The sequence below is a fragment of the Pan troglodytes genome, chromosome 12 (assembly GCF_028858775.2).
Source record: "Pan troglodytes isolate AG18354 chromosome 12, NHGRI_mPanTro3-v2.0_pri, whole genome shotgun sequence".
NCBI lineage: Eukaryota > Metazoa > Chordata > Mammalia > Primates > Hominidae > Pan > Pan troglodytes.
The window spans coordinates 90,354,492-90,373,650 of NC_072410.2; the positions used below are offsets into that span (position 1 = coordinate 90,354,492).

Here is a 19,159-nt window from a genome sequence, read left to right on the forward strand (position 1 = left end):
ACCGTAACATCCTAAACATAATTTGTAAAAGCTTGAAGGTAAAAAAAACTAATATAACATCAAGTACAAAATATTAATTCGAGTTACTTCAAAATCTGGTGGAATAATCATAATTTCAGGTTATAGAAAGACTACAAACTTGTTTGATACATACACGGTATCCCTCAAAATTTTAAAAAGTAAACACCAAGGTTTTAAAACTTACAAATCAGTTGAACTTCACTTTCACTTACAAAAGACATACTACATTTGAGCCTTGTGAGCACCACTGGACCCAAAGAAGTTTCAATTCTAAACTCAGCCACCAAAATATTCCAGTAACAATACTAAGGGGAAAGAGAATGCCACATTTTTCACTTTACATATACATTTTATTTGTGAGGCTGATACAATAATATTTGCAATCATCTTGTATAATTTTGTATTGTAAAATGGAAATAAACTGCTCTATCAATGCCACATTAGCAAAACTATACATTCCACTGTCCTTTATCTTCAACTTACTGGAACTCAATCCACAATGAAGGTAATACATTACAATAATACTTAAATACCACATTTATCATACATTTCCTTCAGTTAAACTACCCCACCAAAAAAAAGTCCAGAGTAGGTTGGCTTCTCTTGTTAAGCAGAGTAATGTATATTTAAGTTTCTCGATCGTAATTAAAGATCATAACTCGACTTTTCTGAGATAACTATATTGAAAAGTATAGATCATACCTTTGAAGTGGCCTGCTTTAGTTTTGCTTGTTCTACCAGGAGTTTATATGATGATCCTTTGTTACTTTGTATTTTTTCTTTTTCCATCTGTTCTACCAATGCCTTCTGCTTTGCTTTTAGTAGGTTAAGTTGCTTTATAAAACAAATAAACAACTTAATCTTTAACAATGTTAAAAACAAAAAAATTATTATACTCCTCACAGAATTCATACATCAAACTAATGGAATGCACATTATCTTGAAAGATGTAGTATAATTTTAACTGTGATGATAATTTTTTTAAAAATCATTTCAAATCCTGACTTTGAGATCTCTCCCTGTTTTCATTAAAATCTCCCTTACCCATGGGAGTAAGAAATAACTGGAAGACTTTCTTATATAAGCCACTAACATAATCGAGCGATATATATTTATTAATAGAGAGAAAAAACTTTACTTTTAATTAAATAAATGAGAAAAATATTTTATTGCTTAATATTTCTTAGCTTTGTTTTAATGGAAATCTCAAGAGTAGTACACATTTTGCTATGTCTATATTTTTTATTAAAATTTGGATTGAGATCATTGTAGTTATTTGCTACAATGTAGCTTAAGAAATAATTAAGCTATATATAAATAAATTAAGAAATAATACAGAAATCTCTTGTACACTTTACCCAACTTTCTCTAATGATATTTTGCAAAAACTATAGGATAATATCACAAGGTATTGACATTGACAGAATTTGCCAACCTTATTTTTCCATTTTTAGTTGCACTCATTTGTGTTTGTCTGTGTATGTATTCAGTTGGATACACCTCTACATGTGTTAGTTCATGTATCCACCACAACAGTCAATACCAAACAATTCCACCACAAGGTTCCCTCATATCCTTTTATAAGTATATCCACACTTCCCTCCTATCCTATCTCCCCCATCCCTAAACAACAGCAATCAGCAGTCGACAACAATGAACAAACAGACCACAGAAGAGAAAAAACTCTCTGTTCACAAAGACCTTACAATCTGGTGACTGTGTTCTCCATACAGCATGTACACAGTGTACACAGAAAGTTACTTTAAATATACAGTACTAGAAAGGTACAGCCACAATTATAAATGAATAATAATTGAGTTAGCAGCTTATTAAGTCTTCCTTCTCAGAGAACACTTCCTAAATTACTACTATTGACACTTTTTTTTTTTTTTTTTTTTTTTTTTTTTTGAAGATAGTCTTGCTGTGTCACCCAGGCTGGACTAGTGGTGTGATATCAGCTCACTGCAACCTCTGCCTCCCAGGTTTAAGGATTCTCCTGCCTCATCCTCCTGAGTAACTGGGACTACAGGCACACGCCACCACATTGGCCAGGCCGGTCTTGAACTCCTGGTGCCAACGGATCCACCCGCCTCAACCTCCCAAAGTGAGCCCTGCCTGACACCTGTTTTTGGTATCAGGAAAAAAAACATTACTAATGTTATCTTTAAAAATCCACTTGGCTGTTATCTCCATAGATGAAAAAAACTCTATCCTAAATTAAAACTAGCATGTACACATAATTTTTAAAACGTTAACTGAGAATTTCTACACATCAGTATTTTCAGAAAATAATTTCCAAAGTTCTACCATTAACGTATGCAAGAAATATAATCAAGAAAAGAATCATTTTTAATTTATTCTGAAACAGCCAGTTTTAATTATTGTACAAATACAACTGGTTTTCACTAAGCCATTTGGCAGTAAGTTAGTAACCTGATGACTAATCGCCCTGATTACTTTCGTTTATAATTCCTAGAAATAAAAACCTTCTACAAATCACAGTTACAACCATCAAAATGAGAGAAGTAATACCGACACCTGACCACCAATTATCCCTCAGGGCACCTTTTAAGTTTTGCCAACTGTCCCAATACTGTCATTCATAATGAAGAATCAAATAATGATATTTTACAGACAAATATTCACTCAGAGACACACTAGGTTTTGTTTTGTATCCTAATTAAATGCACTGAGTATAAACATTAAAAGATACAAATTACTACTACCTAAAATTGGTTAAAGGTCTCAAAAAGAAAAGGTAATTGAGGAAAATGCTTCTCATCATTTTTCCTGCAAAGGATTGAACTAGCTCATAGCTGAAAAACTTAGAAGTGAAAAATAAAAAACGTATTGCCAAGTCTACCTTTAAAAAAAGCCCCATAAATCAAAAAATTTTTTAAATATAAAAAACAAAACAAAAAATTTGAAAAGCCCAAAGCTTTCATAACATGCCAGAGCTAAGGATTTTCATATAGAATCTTCTTACATCTTAAAGCAATAATAAAAATATTTTGTGGCCGGACACAGTGGCTCAGACCTATAATCCCAACACTTTGGGAGGCCAAAGTAGAAGAATCGCCAGAGCCAGGAGTTTGAGAGCAGCCTGGGCAACAAAGAGAGACCCCATCTCTACAAGAAACAATTTACAAATTAGCCTGGCACTGTGGCACACAGCTGTAATCCCAGCTACTCGGAAAGCTAAGGAGGGAGGACTGCTTGAGCCCAGGAATTTGGAGACTGCAGTGAACTATGATTGTTCCACTGCACTCCAATCTAGGTAATAGAATGAGACCCTGTCTCAAAAAAAAAAAAAAAAAAATACACACACACACACACACACACACACACACGAAAAAGGAGAAAAAAGACATGGAAAAAGAAACCAAAATTAAAATCTGGAAGCTAGATAGAGGGGCAGAAGATGAATACCCTGAAGCCATGTTAAAGAGTTTGACCTTCATCCAAAGGTCAAATAAAAGCCACAGAGAATTACATGAAGGAAAATGGATTGAATTAAAGCAGAACAAAGGAAGAGAGGTTTTTGGACTAGGCAAAAGATAATGACAACCTCATTTAGAATAGTAGTAATAGAGATGTATAACAGTAAATGTTAAAGGAACATCAACAAAGTCTGTAAACTATATATTGTCGTCATTTTAACAATTAAGGAAATTGAAGTCTCCAAAGTGTTAGATAATTTTCCTAAGCTAAGAGCCCATTAAATGTTATACCTCACATCTGATGGCACATCTATCTCATGCAACCTCCAAAACAATATTCTCAAACATTAAAAATTTTTAAATATATTGACAATTACCTGTTTATGATGAACAAGCTGCTTTCTGATTTTTCTGGAATATAATCTATCAAGGCTACTGCTGCCTTTAGAAGATCTATTTAAGCTCTGAGTGTGTAGATTATTGTTAATAAAACTCCACTGATTACCTACAGGCGAAGGAAAACTTGTATTAATAATTCTGTTAAATGTGATTTTAAAGTACCTTTCCTACCCAGAAAACAAAAAACACAGCTATACATGTGCGAATCATGAAAAGCAGTTTTAATAAGAAAAACATTGTAAAGACATTGCTAGAAGATCTGATTCTATAGAGACTGGATAACTGTCAATTATCTAATGTAGACCCTAAATCATTTTAAAACCAGAGTTCCCTCTGTCTCCAATCTTTCATTTAGATAATAGCTATTTTCCTTCACAATTAAGATTAATCTCTATACAACTTTGATGATGTCATTCAATTTCAACAACAAATACTACTATTGCCTATTTCAAACACAGATGCTTTTAATCAGGAACCAAAAAAGGATACTCAATAATTTAACTAATAACTACCAAAATAAGGTTAAATAGTTCAGAACGCATAACCGTCTACCTATACTTACTCTCCTTTTTTGGAATATTTCCAGACTATTCTGTTTCATTCAATTTGGGCCCAATACCACACTTTACACCCATCTCCAATCCCAAAACATCTTTTCCTAATCCTAAAAACATTTTTCTGTCTTTCCTACCTACTTATCAAGTCTTAGTTCAAGTTCTTCAAGCCCTAAAACTCTTCCACCAATGTTTCCATAGTATCCGCATGTATAAACAAACACAATCCCAATACTGTTATATTCCAAGATTACATTACAGTTTATTTTATATTTTTCTTTTTTTCAAGACTGTTTCTCAGCCAGGTGCAGTAGCTCACATCTGTAATCCCAGCACTTTGGGAGGCCAAGGCGGGTGGGTCACTTGAGGTCAGGAGTTCAAGACCAGCCTGGCCAATATGGTGAAACCTCGTCCCTACTAAAAATACAAAACAATTAGCCGGGCGTGGTGGTACACGCCTATAATCCCAGCTACTTGGGAGGCTGAGACAGGAGAATCCTGTGAACCCAGGAGGTGGTGGTTGCAGTGAGCTGAGATCGTGCCACTGCACTTCAACCTGGGCCACAGAACGAAACAAGACTTTCTCAATATGAATGTAGTTTTATTTATGTTAATTATATTTCTTACCTCTATATCCTACAACTGAGTAAACTACTCATAGATATACATTATTTTTTAAAAATCAATATAAAGCAAATTCCTTATACATATGAATTCCCCATCATCTTCCTAAACATAATATGCACTATAAACAACTGATTCCACTATAACATCTCAACAGAACTTTTTAAAATACTGAGTTCCTGACAATGTACAGAATTCCAAATTTTATGGATTTCAATGGCTTACATACTACATGTAAGCCATATGTAAGCATATGTAGGCTTACATATCTCAATGGCTTACATACTGGATTTAGGTATCTCAAATCCTTTATTTAAAAACCCTTATTTTCAGAACAAGAATCTCTGAGGAAAAATAAAAATAAAGAAAAATAAAAAGCCTTGTTAACTGGGAAGAGGGTAATAAAATAATGTTGCAGGTTGATTTCCTTTAATTTTTAAATTTTTCTGTGCTTTGAACCTATAAAGAAAGCTTACAACTCAAAATCTGAGAATTTCTGTATTTAAAAATACAGGCCATTTGTGGTTAATTAGTAGATACCAATAATGCTAAATGAAATGACACATCATACTAAGAAAAAATAAAAACTCTCTGATTTCCCTTTCATAACTCACTTATATGCATGCTATTATAAAGTCTTTAAACAAGCCTGAGGGAAGACACCTTGTAAAAGTCATAGCTGTATTTAGAAACTAAAAGTCATGTCCAGACAAAGGAGCTTGTCTATAAAGTCCACCAAGTATAAATGTTATCTTTAAACAGAATTGTAGTAAAGTTCATTTGTATTTTCCATAAATTACATACAGCTGGTAGCTCCAGGCCAATAGCCAGTTCTGGAACAACTGCGAAGTCACTCAAAATCCCCACCAACATATTATTATAAACTTCTGATACCTGTCAGAAACCTCTCCCTGTCTTTACCATTCAAAGGTTTCTTTGCAGCTGCTGCTTCATCTTCAACAGTTGCCACATAATCCAGCAACCTGGACACCAGCATAACAACCCAACTGATCATGGGAATATCTAGTACTCCTGGAGAGAGATGACAGCAAAGGAAAAACACCCAGATGACTTTAGGATTCCTAATTAGATCTGATAATATAAGTGAAACAAAACATTCTATAAATCCAAAACATATCATATCATTACTAACACTAATATTTATATGTAATAAGTCTAAAAAATAGACACCAACAGCCAGAAACTGAGTAGAACATCAAATCTAATGAAAGACAAAGACTTCAAGGTATAAGAACAGATTAAGTGCAGGCTGAATCCAAAATGGACTATATAAACTAGAAAGCAAGGTATAAGATACTATTCTTAGATTCACAGGAACTGAAATAAAACATCTAACTCTCAACTTATAATTCATATAGCACTAAACTATGTTCTAATGTTTTTATTCCTATAAAAAAGTGTGTTCAAACAAAACTCATTATTGGTGATGGGAACAACAACTGTGCCTTACAGCTCAAACTTATGTAAGGGAGTTTGACTTTAGTTATAATAGTACAGGAAAAACATACTATACTAAGTTCAAATAATGAAAAGGTAATAAATTTTAAAAGTAGTAACTATATGGCAGTCAATCACATGAGGGTTGCTCATTCTTAAAAGCTTACATCATAAAAATATTAAATGTGCTGCAAATAATATTAAAGTATTTCAGAGAAGATATTTTATAAAAGAAATATTTACAGGAATATTGTTTTTAGTAAAGAACACTGCTTTCTCTTAATACCTTCTGTCCTCCTATGCATGGGTAACTGTGGCTGAAGAGGTGACAATAAATTATCCAAGAGATTAAGTAAGCTTTCTAATACTCCACTATTACTAAGTGATCTTTGACCAATGCAGGAAAGTAACATGAAGACCCTAAAAACAAAACAAACAAAAAAGAAAAGAATAAGAATCAATTCGATTGTTCAATTTTTAAAATAATTTACATAGAAATTTAACAGAGTAATGATAGAATATTTGCTTTCTTAAAACATACCATATTTCAGACTGGGAAAGCAAGATTTGTATCTGGAGGTATGAAGCTAAGATTAGTTTTTTTTCTAACTACTGGTTACATTTTCTAACGTTATTAACAAGAAATCAAGCACTTAGTGAATGAGAGAACTTTATTAGCCACAAACAAACACATTTAGCATATAAAGTAACAAAATCTAATAGAAATACTTATAAACACAGATCTATGAAGTCCACAAGTTCAATTAGAAAACTAAAGAGTAGACTCTAATTATCACTTATTATCTTCTTCGATACAGTGCTGGTGCCCTTCACTGGTCATTTCACAAACTCTGAGATCTGCTTCATATTCACAACTTAGTATCCACATTTGAAAGATTTCAAAAGCTAACCAGTAACTGTGAAAAGTATAAATCATTAATAACAAATACCTCCAACATTTTCTGACCTACCTATCCTGTGGAAAGATGAGAAGCTGTTCCGAATTGTACAATTCCTGAAGGACATTAGAAAGAAATTGACCCCACCATCTTTCACCACCACACAGTTGAACAAGAAGAAGACCAGTATGTAACCGTATCTTTGGGGTTCCACTGATGCACAAGTGTTTAAAGAGCTCTTCACAGGCCTGGGCATGAAATGTGCTCTGCAAAACTGCAGGAACAGAGTGTCCTATTACAAGAAAGAAAACAGTAAACTTTCCTATTTAAATGTATTGTATAATATTAAAATACGCATGCCTAAATACACTTTCCTCTTTTCTAGTAATCAGTAGATAATTATACTCTATTTATTTTGCAACGTATTTACTCCTTGTATGTAGAAATCTGTTACATACTTGGAGACGAAAATATTTAGCACTTAAGTAAATTACATTTCTTGCCTATGGAGCTGGATGTGTCAGATGGCTGTGTCAGTGAACGTGTGAGCTCGTGTAATGATCAAAACTACCTCCTGGCTAGAAAATGATAGCTCTATATTAGGTTAGCAATTTATGAAAAGTTTCACTGTTCAACTTCTATGCAATACTTAATACTTTGCCAGTAGCACAATGATGTGCACGTCAATACCAGAAACCCAAAAAAAACCACACACAACTTCATTTAAGAAATGTTTAAAATAACAGGGAGAAATAGATTAACCTAAGGAGACATTTCATAAATACTGACATTTTTTAAAATACCAAAATTTACAATAGAAAATATTGACACAGATCCTAAAACATGCAGCGAAATCACATCAAGTATATTCCCAGCCTTTAAAATATGTAAGCCAAATACAAACCATTAGAAGCATGAAGCAGGCTGAGCAAAGTGTCCAGTAAATATCTGATGATAGTACGTAACTGCTCTGTGGAAGATGTCTGAATTAAATCTTCTGGATTTGATGTTTCATTCAACATCTTCCGGCTTGCACCTAGCGCCACTTTGAGCCTCTGCACTGCATTATGAGCCAAATTTAGTTGAAGCTGTAGCTGAATACAATCTTGATAAGCAGAAAAAACCCTACTGTCTTCCTCAACTGCCTTATCTGGTTTTCGTAAAAAGTACTGTGCATTGTTAGCACTGTTTAGAGGAGGAAGATCAATACTTTGCAAAAGGGTTTCCAGACGATGACAAGCCAAGTTATACCTAAAGTAAAAAAAGATTGAACAAAATAATTCTTGTAATGTCCTCTTTATGTACATGTACAAATACTAAGAATTAAATCTCTTAAACCTGTTAACATACAACCATTAAAAAGAATTACCCACTTGATAGGTACTAATAAATGGAGCCCATTAATTAATCACAATATTTTCACGCATTAAGTGTTATTGTAACGTGCTAATCTCCTACTTCCTCTTGCTCTTATCTGTACACCTATGAAAAGACATTTCTTGACAGAATTATAAGCAAGACATTATATAAAATACAAAGTTTCAATAAGATTAAAATTTGCACTCTGTACTAACCTGCACTGTATATCCTCCTGTAAAGCAACCATCATTGCTAAATGCTGGTCAATTTCTGGCTGGTTTGCAGATTCTCCCTCTCCCTTTAGAGGATCATGCATTAACTTCAGTTCACTTTCCCAAGGCAAGATGTAGGTATGACCATAGTAAAATCCTAATGGGATTTTGGCTCTGGCATTTGTACTCCCGTAACGTCCAATGACAGTGATCTGAAATGAAAAATTATAAATATACATATATGCACATCTGCCACAATAAAAATCTGAGCAATGTATTTAAAAAGATAGTTATATTTTTAAATTATATATTCATTTTTCATAACTTGTCAGAAACATAGAAAGCGTATCAATTTACTTTCTTAAAGTTCTTTACCTTCATGAATCTGCACACGGGAGGTGGTATTAAGTCATGAAGAATTAGTGAATGGGTGCTTATATCAGTTGCCACTACCAACCGCCTTCCATCCACCTCTTCTCCTAATGTCCAAATGTCAATTGACAAAGAGGCCAAGTCTCCACAAGTGGGAATCAATACATCAGTCAACAATATAGGCCTCCCAAAATCCAAGGTCACAAATCTCCTTGCTCCTATGAGAGAAAGAAGAAGCAGTTGACCAAAAATATATCAATTAACCAAATGATACACTCAAAAATAGTTTGGAGCACTCATCTTAAAATATGAAAGCAACTCACTAAACTATAAATAAGAGGAAAAGTAAATATGTAAAAATGGCCTTGTCAATTGATTCAAAAATTTTCTGAAATCCCAGTCTGTGTTAGTTTTGAACCCCAAGACGTAAGTAGAAAATTAAGAGTAGCTGGGCACAGTGGCAAGTGCCTCTAGTCCCAGCTACTGGGGGACCTGAGACAGGAGAATTGCTTGAGCCGAGGAGTTCCAGGCTGCAATACACTAGACTGCTACTGCACCTGTGAATAGCCACTGTACTCCACACTGGGCAATACAGCGAAACCCCTCTTTTTTTTTTTTTTTTGAGACGGAGTCTCGATCTGTCGCCCAGGCTGGAGTGCAGTGGCGCGATCTCTGCTCACTGCAAGCTCCGCCTCATGGGTTCACGCCTTTCTCCTGCCTCAGCATCCCAAGTAGCTGGCACTACAGGCGCCCGCTGCCATGCCCGGCTAATTTTTTGTAGTTTTAGTAGAGACAGGGTTTCACCAAGCTAGCCAGGATGGTCTTAATCTCCTGACCTCGTGATCCACCCGCCTCGGCCTCCCAAAGCGCTGAGATTACAGGCATGAGCCACCGCACCTAGCCACCCATCTCTTTAAAAAAACAAAAACAAAAACCAAAACAAAACAAAAAAACAACAGTAAGACTGCTACTGTTACAGTTAAGGCAATCAACCACTATACAAACAAGCTTCTTTAAAACATCAGAGTTTTAAAAAATTAAATCAGCAAATGCAGTATATTAGTTAATTTTGTAAAGGATCAATCTGCTCTTCTTTCAGCCATTGGCAACTTTTTTTCTTAATTTCACAACTAGATGCATTTAAATACCAAATAGTATTATTTGATTTAGTTTCCTTAAGCCCTGCTTAACTTCCTGTGAAGTTGCATATTGCATTCATTGGGGTTTAGATGCAAAGTGAAAGCAGGACTACAATCATATATAATCAAAATACCACTGAAAAAGGCCTTGGGAAGGTCCTCTAATGGATCTCAAACAATGCTTTTTCCCAGTATAGACATATCCCAGTCTCTTCAGCTCAATGCCAGATGAAATAGGTAAAGAAAAAGCAGATTTACATCCCTCATTTCACCCACATTACAAGAATAAGTTCAATTAATAAAACAGAAGGCAGATCATTAATAATGTCATAATTCTTTTTCTTCTTTATTGTTTTGGGGTGGGTCAGCTAGTAATCTTACCAGCTACATTTTATAGTGAAGGAAAACAACTAAATTAAACTTCTAGGAATAGTGCTATTCTCAACAGAGCTAGTTTAAAAGAAAACAAGGCAGTTACTAATACTTCCCTAACAAGAAAAATTATTTTAAAAAAAAGAAAGAACATAGTTATCCTCCTCAGGAGGCTTATGTACTACAGTCATTGCTATGTATAAAAAAACAAACTACAGTGTAAACAACTGCTCATCTCCCATAAGACTTCAGAATAACAAATTTCCACTCTAAATGTCATCAACACTAATGTTGTTACCAATGAATGATTAGTTGGGCAGAAAATACTGTAAGACTTTTATTTTAGCTTTCAAACTCCCTCTTACAAAGAGGAAACAACCACATTGCAAGAACGCAAATATTATTTAATTCTTCATATAATGATACATGCTACAGTGTATACTATAACCATGTTATTTCCCTGAGGATTTTGTTGAATTCTACTGCTGCTAAAGCACAAAAATGTTGGTGGTAGTTAAAACCAACTGTTTTAAGAGAAAAGTTGCCTAGAGTTTATTCACAAATATGTTGTGATTGAAAGCATCTATCCCAATGTCAGTTCTGTAGCATATAAGCAGAAGACAAACTCAGGTAACATTCAAACTATTCAGAGCCTAGGATATGTTATTATTCTTATCCAGTTATTACAGTAAGCAGTAGTTCTGTTTGCTCTTCTCAAGAAAGAGTTCTACTATAAGAAGGCTAGTTTTAGGAATATTTTGAGTGTAATTTCTAGTATAATGGTGATTTGACCAACTACAATAAATTATTTATGTCAATAATATATCAGCAGGCAAGATTCATATATAGATCAAATCCACTACTCAACAGCACTCTTTATGCAATTTGGTGAGCACAAAGCTTGAACATGTAAGTGCTTATTCTTGATAAAATGTACTTACCCAAGAGGAAATGCGATTTGCAAAAAAAAAAAAAAAAAAAAATCGAACTGAAGAATAATGAGTCTTTAAAAGGCCGGCAGACTAAGCAAAAAAAAAAAAAAAAAAAATTTAAGAAAGTAAAAGATTACCTGAATGCATTCGCTCTATAATAATGGACTGGTGAGGCGGAGGTTGAAGAAAATGTGAAGCATGAGAAATTGCAAGGGCTAGACCAGAACCAAGTGGATTCTAGAGCAGGGAAAAAAAAAAAAAATCTAACTTTATATTGATATTACTATAGTTCTATAAAAACTACTAACCATAATAGCAAATTAATAAGTTTCTTCTCTTAATGTATGTACTGTAATATTTTATAAAAGAAAATAACTTGATACATCAAGTTGGTATTAAAAATTTTGCCTTCTAAAGTTAGAGTACATTTCAAGATATTTTTAAATGTCTAAGTCAACACCTATTTAAAACATAATTTACCATTCTGGACTTGTTGGAATTTTTGTTATGTGCAGCAAGATTGACTGCTGGGGGATCAATGACTGAGCCTGGGAAAAGCTGTGCAAGTTCGGCATTAATCACAACGGAAACTGCTTCATTGGGTGGAGTGAGTGGTGGAGTCATAAAAAGAGGTGTTGTTTTTGGAGTGGGTGGAATAACATCAGATGGATGAATGAAGAATCCAGGGGCAGCCACTGGGTTGGAAGGCACAGAGTTGTGAACAGGACCTACTGCTGATGCTGCTGCAGCTGCTGCAGCTGTTGTCTGATGTAACTTGGCTTCCAGCTTTGCTTTCTGCAAAAGAAGTAAAAGCAACATATATAGACTAATCCTGCCTACCTAAATTGTGGCAGAATACCACATGGACATATATTATGAAGATAAACATGATTAAATTGATCATACTTAAAGATGAAATTAAATCAAAACTGGACTTGATATAAATGGATCATTGCTTTGCTATATACACTTTAAATGTTTAACACAAAATTTCCTGTGCATTTGGGAACTAGGACTCTTTCAAGGTAGTGGTGAAAAGGAAGCAGAACAATTAATGTAAATAAGGAATATCTGCTCAAAACAAAATATTATAAGGAGTTGAATTCTCATATTGACTAATGTAATACGATTTCTCACCTGGAATTGCCAAAGATTTCATTTAAACCAGCGGTCCTCAACCTTTTTGACACCAGGGACCAGTTTCATGGAAGACACTTTTGCCACGGATGCGGGGAGATGTGGCAGAGGCGCAGGGGACTGGTTTCGGGATGAAACTGTTCCACCTCAGATCATCAGGCATTAGACTCTCATAAGGAACATGCAACCTAGATCCCTCACATGCACAGTTCACAATAATGTTCATGCTCCTATGAGAATCAAATGCCCCTGCTGATCTAAAAGGAGATGGAGCTCAGGTGGTGCTTGCTTGCCCACCGCTCACATCTTGCTGTGCGGCCCAGTTCCTAAAAGGCTGTTTATTGGTACTGGTCCATGGCCCAGGGACTGGAGACCCCTAATTCAGGCCACAATAAAATTTATGAAGCATCTGTCATTATTAGTGAATTTTAAGTCACATTAAATTTAACTGTTCTATAAAATTTTGTTTTAGGAACTATACTCTATATAAATAGTAACTAGTAACTGTACATATTCTTTGATCGAGTGTTTAGAGAATGGATTTACTTCAAGATTGCACAAAAAATATCAATCATATTCCCTCAAATATGTATCAAATAAGATGTATTCATACAATGTTAACCAATTTAAATATCACAAAGACTTTACCTCAATTTTTGTTGAAACTGATTAGCTCAGATCAGTCAACCTACGTTTCTTTATGAAAATAATGGTCATTTTTAAAGTACTTTTTCAGCTTTTGAAGTTTAGAGACAGCATGAACAAAGAGCCAAATAGTCTCCAACCTGTTGCTGAAGCTTCAAAAGCTGCTGCTGTTTCTCTTGCAGCACCTGTAGCTGTTGCTCGGCTGAAGCCATTGCATGAGAGAGAGACTGCAAAGCTACCTGGGCTGCTGAACTCAGGGCTGTCGAGGCTTCCCCAACTGTCCCAGATGATAGTCCACCTACTGCAGGAGTAACCCCGAAGGAACTCACTGGCATAAGACAAGGGGTAAAAACAAAAACAAAAAACACCAGGATGAAGAAAAGGTTAAAGACAAAACATGTTCAAATATTTTGGCACTATTACGATGCTAAAACTATAGTTAATTTTCATTCTAAAAAAGAAATCTGGAAAGTATAAATAAGGAAACATTAATGGTAAAATAAAGTATATTGATACTACTATCATTCAAGATCTAGGAAATACAGGAATGATTTTTTTTTTTTTTTTTTTTTTGAGACAGGGTCTCACTCCGTCACTCAGGCTGGAGTGCAGTGGCGTGATCTTGGTTCACTGCAACCTCCACCTCTGGGTTCAAGAGATTCTTGTGCCTCAGCCTCCTGAGTAGCTGGGATTAGAGGCATGCACCACCATGCCTGGCTAATTTTTGTATGTTTAGTAGACATGCGGTCTCGCCATATTGGCCAGGCTGGTCTGGAACTCCTGGCCTCAAGTGATCCACTAGCCTTGGCCTCCCAAAGGCTGGGATTACAGGTGTGAGCCACCACGCCCAGCCCAGCAATGATGAGTTTGCAAATATCTTTGTTATAGTAAAGTGATCATTAAAAATGAAAGTAATCTTATTACACAATTTGAGGGTAAGAAATAAATTTGCTTTACTAAGTTTTCTTATTGCAACAACACACCCCACTTCACCTACCAAAAGGACCCCAGAACACCAAAATGGAGAGAGGCATATCCCACACACAGTAAAACTAGCACACACTTCTTACCCATGAACATTATCAGTAATAAAGGCTCTGTGAAACCCTACAAAAGATTTCTTTGATTTTCCATTTCATTGTTATTCAAACAACATTATAAATAATTCTTTCTGCATTGTTTTCCAATATTTATGAGAAATATATTAGAAAAGCTGGGATAAAAACTTCATTTCACAACTTAATCCAATATGTCAGCACAAAACAAAAGGTAGTTGCCAAGTTTAATAACAGCATAAATATTTCTAACAGGCCTTTACTACAAAGTTACAAGGAGGGAAAAGATAACTGCTATAAGAATAGCAAATATTTAGTATGCATTACCATGTGGCATTGTTTTAAAGAATAACTACAATTCACTTTATGGGCAACTTTATGGCCCAGGCATCATGATCCCCCCCCCTTATTTTTATTTTTATTTTTATTTTTTTGCTGATTAAGTAAAGAAGGCTCAGAGAAATTAACCTGTAAACTCACAGTAGAACTAGGATCAGAACCAAAGCGTATGTGAAGCCAAAGCCAATGAAGGGCATAGTGTTAAGCATGGAAGCTACATCAGCTTATTTAATCTCGGCAAGAGAAAAGTATTAAGTACTAACTAGGCAAAGTTTTTGTTGCTACTATTACACGTATGAGGTACTAAAATAATCCCATTTTCTACATAATGAAACTAAAGCTGAGGGAAGTAATTTGCTCATAGGTAGTGGATAAAGGGGAAAATCCAGGCAATCTATCAGCCCATCTTTTTAAAAGCAAACAAGGGCTATATTGTGCCAGAATTCTAATAAAATTAAAAAATAAGCTAAAATAAACAATATACCAATAACAAAAACTGCACATATCCTCTTATAATTAAATTTCCTTATGTAAAAAAAAAAAACACCACTCATTACAGTGCAGTCATACTGTGCCCTTCATTTAGTGGACACCAATTCAACATTGTAAGCTTGGTCAACAAGCAATTGGCTAGGCATGGTGGCTCACGCCTGTAATCCTAACACTTTGGGAGGCTGAGGTAGGTGGATCACCTGAGGTAAGTAGTTCAAGACCAGCTTGTACAACATGGTGAGACCTTGTCTCTACTAAACACACACACACACACACACACACACACACACACACACACACGTTAGCCAGGCATGGTGGCACAAGCCTCCAATCCCAGCTACTCAGGAGGCTGAGGCATGAGAAACACTGGAACTCAGGAGGTGTAGGTTGCAGTGAGCTGAGATACTGCCACTGCACTCCAGTCTGGGTGATGGAGTGAGAGAGAAGGGAAGGGGAGGGGAGGGGAGGGGAGGGGAGGGGAGGGGAGGGGAGGGGAGGGGAGGGGAGAAGAGAAGAGGAGAGAAGAAAAGAAGAGAAGAGAAGAGAAGAACAGAAGAGAAGAGGAGAGGAGAGGAGAGGAGAGGAGAGGAGAGGAGCAGAGCAGAGCAGAGCAGAGCAGAGCAGAGCAGAGCAGAGCAGAGCAGAGCAATTGCATCTCATAAAACATGCGTAGTCCCAAAATAAAATCATCTGCTCCTTCAAGTGTTCCACAGCAGATCGACAGCTATTAATCCCAACAGTCAAGGGGAAACTGTTAGACTTGCTAAATCATTCATACCATGCTTGTATTTTGGGGTAATATATATGGTTTTTAATACTGTGAACATTTACATTTAATTGATTTTAAAATCTAATGCCCAAATAACACAGGGAAAACTAAGTGAATCACTACAAGCAAACAGAAGACGTAAACAATCCAAGGAAAAATAAGCCATCCTGATACTATAGAACTAATCAGAAATCTTTTGCACAATCCGAGTTTTCAATATCCTTTTCTATTTTTATACTACAAAGGGCCTCAAAAACTCTAGTTATAAAAAAATATAGGGCTGGGCCAGGCATGGTGCCTGCCGCCTGCAATCCCAGCACTTTGGGAGACCAAGACAGGTGGATCACCTGAGGTCCGGAATTCGAGACCAGCCTGACCAACATAGCAAAACCCCGTCTCTACTAAAAATACAAAAATTAGCTGGGTGTGGTGGTGGGCACCTGTAATCCCAGCTACTGGGGAGGCTGAGGCAGAAGAATCACTTGAACCCGGGAGGCGGAGGTTGCAGTGAGCCAAGATTGTGCCATCACTCCAGCCTGGCAACAGAGCGAGACTCCATGTCAAAAAAATATATATATATATATCTATATATAGATAGATAGATAGATATATCTCATATATGATATATATCATATATGAGATATATATATATCAGATATATCATATATATAATATAATATATATGAACAAGACCAAGATGAGTACTACTATTACCATTTCTATTCAACAACATATAGGAAGACCTAGGAAGCGCAAAATAACACAAGGAAAAAATGACGATAAAATGATGAGAAAGAAAAAAGTAAAACTATTAATAGACAACATGATTGCAACACATTAAAAATTCTCTAAGAAACTGCAAACTATAAACTACTTTTAAAATTAATAATATAGCACTGTCACCAGATGTGACAGTAATATATACAAATCAATTATAGTTTTATACACAAATACCAAATGAATGGAATGATTAAGAGGAAGATCGCTTATAACAACATAACAATTAAATATATAACTAAGAATCTAAAAAAAAAATGTAAAACTATGTTGAAAACCACAAAGCATAACCAAGAGAAATCAAAGACCTAAATATATTATAGAATATATACCGCCAGTGTGTATTCTGGATTTAAGGGGACAGAAAAACACACACACAAGTGTTAATGCATTTAAAAAGTCAATATTAAGATGCCAATTCTCCTAAACTGATTTACATAAAGGCCCTAAATTTTAAAAACAAGTATTTTGTGTAGAAATTGACAAATGAAATCTAAAATTCAAACAGAAATACAAAAGACCTAGAATAGCAACAACAATCTTTAATAAAAAGAATATTTGTAGGTTGTACTCACAGGTACATACCCAAGAGAATTGAAAACACACATTGACCAAAAAAAAAAAAAAAAACAAAACAAAACAAAACCTACACAAACATGTTCACAGCAGCATTAGACATAACAGCCAAAAAGAAGAAATCGCCTAAATCTTTACCCGTAGATGAATGCCTAAACAAAATGGAATATTCAGCCAGAAAAAGGAGTAATGTACTGATACAGGCTAAATGGATGAAACTCCAATCTGCTGGTTGCCAAGTGACTGGAAGGGTTTGGGGGGAATGGGAGAAAACGCTAATGGATGAAGAGTTTCTTCCTGTAGTGATGGAAATGTTCTAGAATTAGATAGTGGTGATAACTGCATAACATTGTGAGTTTTATTTTAAAAAAAAATTAGAAAATCAATTTTTAAAACCTACCTAAAAAGAACGTTGGTAGATTTTTACTATCAGATATAAACACTTAACATAAAGTTACACTAAGACAATAGAGGCTGGGCACGGTGGCTCACGCTTGTAATCCCAGCACTTTGGGAGGCCGAGGCAGGCAAATCACTTGAGATCAGGAATTCAAGACCAGCTGAGCCAACATGGCAAAACCTCATTTATGCTAAACATAAAAAAATTCACTGATGGTGGTGCATGTCTATAATCCCAACTATCAAGAGGTTGAGGTGGAAGAATCACTTGAGCCCAGGAGGTGAGGCTACAGTGAGCCAAGATTGAGCCACTGCACTTCAGCCTGGGCTACACAGTGTCTCACTCTGTATCAGAAAAAAAAAAAAAAAAAAGGCAATAGAGTATTAACAAAAGGCCAAATAAATGACCAATGAAACAGAAACAGACCCATATATATATGAGATACTTACTACAGAGGCAACACTGCAGTAAAGTGGGAGCAGAGTAGTTTTCCCATAAATGATTAGATAGCAGAAGATAGAACAAGTATAAAAAAAAGATGGATTAGAAGAAAATATCCATAATTAACTAAGGAGAGATAAAACAATTGAAAATTCTATCAGTTATGATGATGAGATACAACATATATAAAAATGGAGACTCAAAAAGACAGGAGACAAAATAGAGCAGAAGCAATATTTAAAGAGTTAACTGGCTATTTCCCTAAAGCTGTGAAGGATATCAGCTAAAACTTCAGGAGGCTATCAACTAAAGATTCAAGAAGTCCTATCAATCTGAAGCGGAATAAACACAAATGAAACCACATGTAGAAACATCACAGAAAAATTCTGAAAGCAAAAAAAGGGCAGAAGGGCAATCTCAGAAAGTTTGAGAAACGACCTTTAAAAAGCAATAATAAGACTGACAGATGACTTCTAACAAATACAAACTAAGCTAAGAGACAAGGAAAGATTACCTTTAAATCACCAGTAAAAATAACTAGTAACTTAGAATCCCTATAGAATTCTATATTATATTGTTTAATCATGTATTGAAAATCAGATGACACTGCAAAACTGATTGTTTACAACAACACTGGTTTCATAATAAATTATAATTAATTTAGGTAGTTATCGGATATTAAGATCTGTTTTGAAGTATTTTGGCAAAGAAAAAAAGAATAGACAAATGTGAAAAAATAACAATGAT

The 19,159-nt window shown here is 35.1% G+C and overlaps 1 protein-coding gene across 48 annotated transcripts in view; it reads right to left on the reverse strand.

The window, feature by feature from the left end:
- BIRC6 (baculoviral IAP repeat containing 6) overlaps positions 1-19,159 on the reverse strand; it is a 259,651-nt gene that overhangs the window by 141,659 nt on the left and 98,833 nt on the right. For 19 of the 48 annotated variants that reach the window (XR_010149161.1, XR_010149162.1, XM_063789157.1 and 16 more), the window contains 11 exons: positions 13,704-13,891; positions 12,262-12,576; positions 11,919-12,018; positions 9,342-9,556; positions 8,970-9,178; positions 8,300-8,646; positions 7,468-7,687; positions 6,783-6,916; positions 5,933-6,070; positions 3,839-3,966; positions 724-855 (listed from right to left, as the gene is read on the reverse strand). Coding sequence is in view for 46 of the 48 variants with exons in the window: in XM_063789157.1 (XP_063645227.1) it covers positions 724-855; positions 3,839-3,966; positions 5,933-6,070; positions 6,783-6,916; positions 7,468-7,687; positions 8,300-8,646; positions 8,970-9,178; positions 9,342-9,556; positions 11,919-12,018; positions 12,262-12,576; positions 13,704-13,891 (2,126 nt within the window). In the remaining 2 variants the exon portion in view is untranslated. The remainder of the gene's footprint in view (positions 1-723; positions 856-3,838; positions 3,967-5,932; positions 6,071-6,782; positions 6,917-7,467; positions 7,688-8,299; positions 8,647-8,969; positions 9,179-9,341; positions 9,557-11,918; positions 12,019-12,261; positions 12,577-13,703; positions 13,892-19,159) is intronic. The other 29 variants (XM_063789163.1, XM_063789161.1, XM_063789159.1 and 26 more) reach the window with 8 other exon arrangements.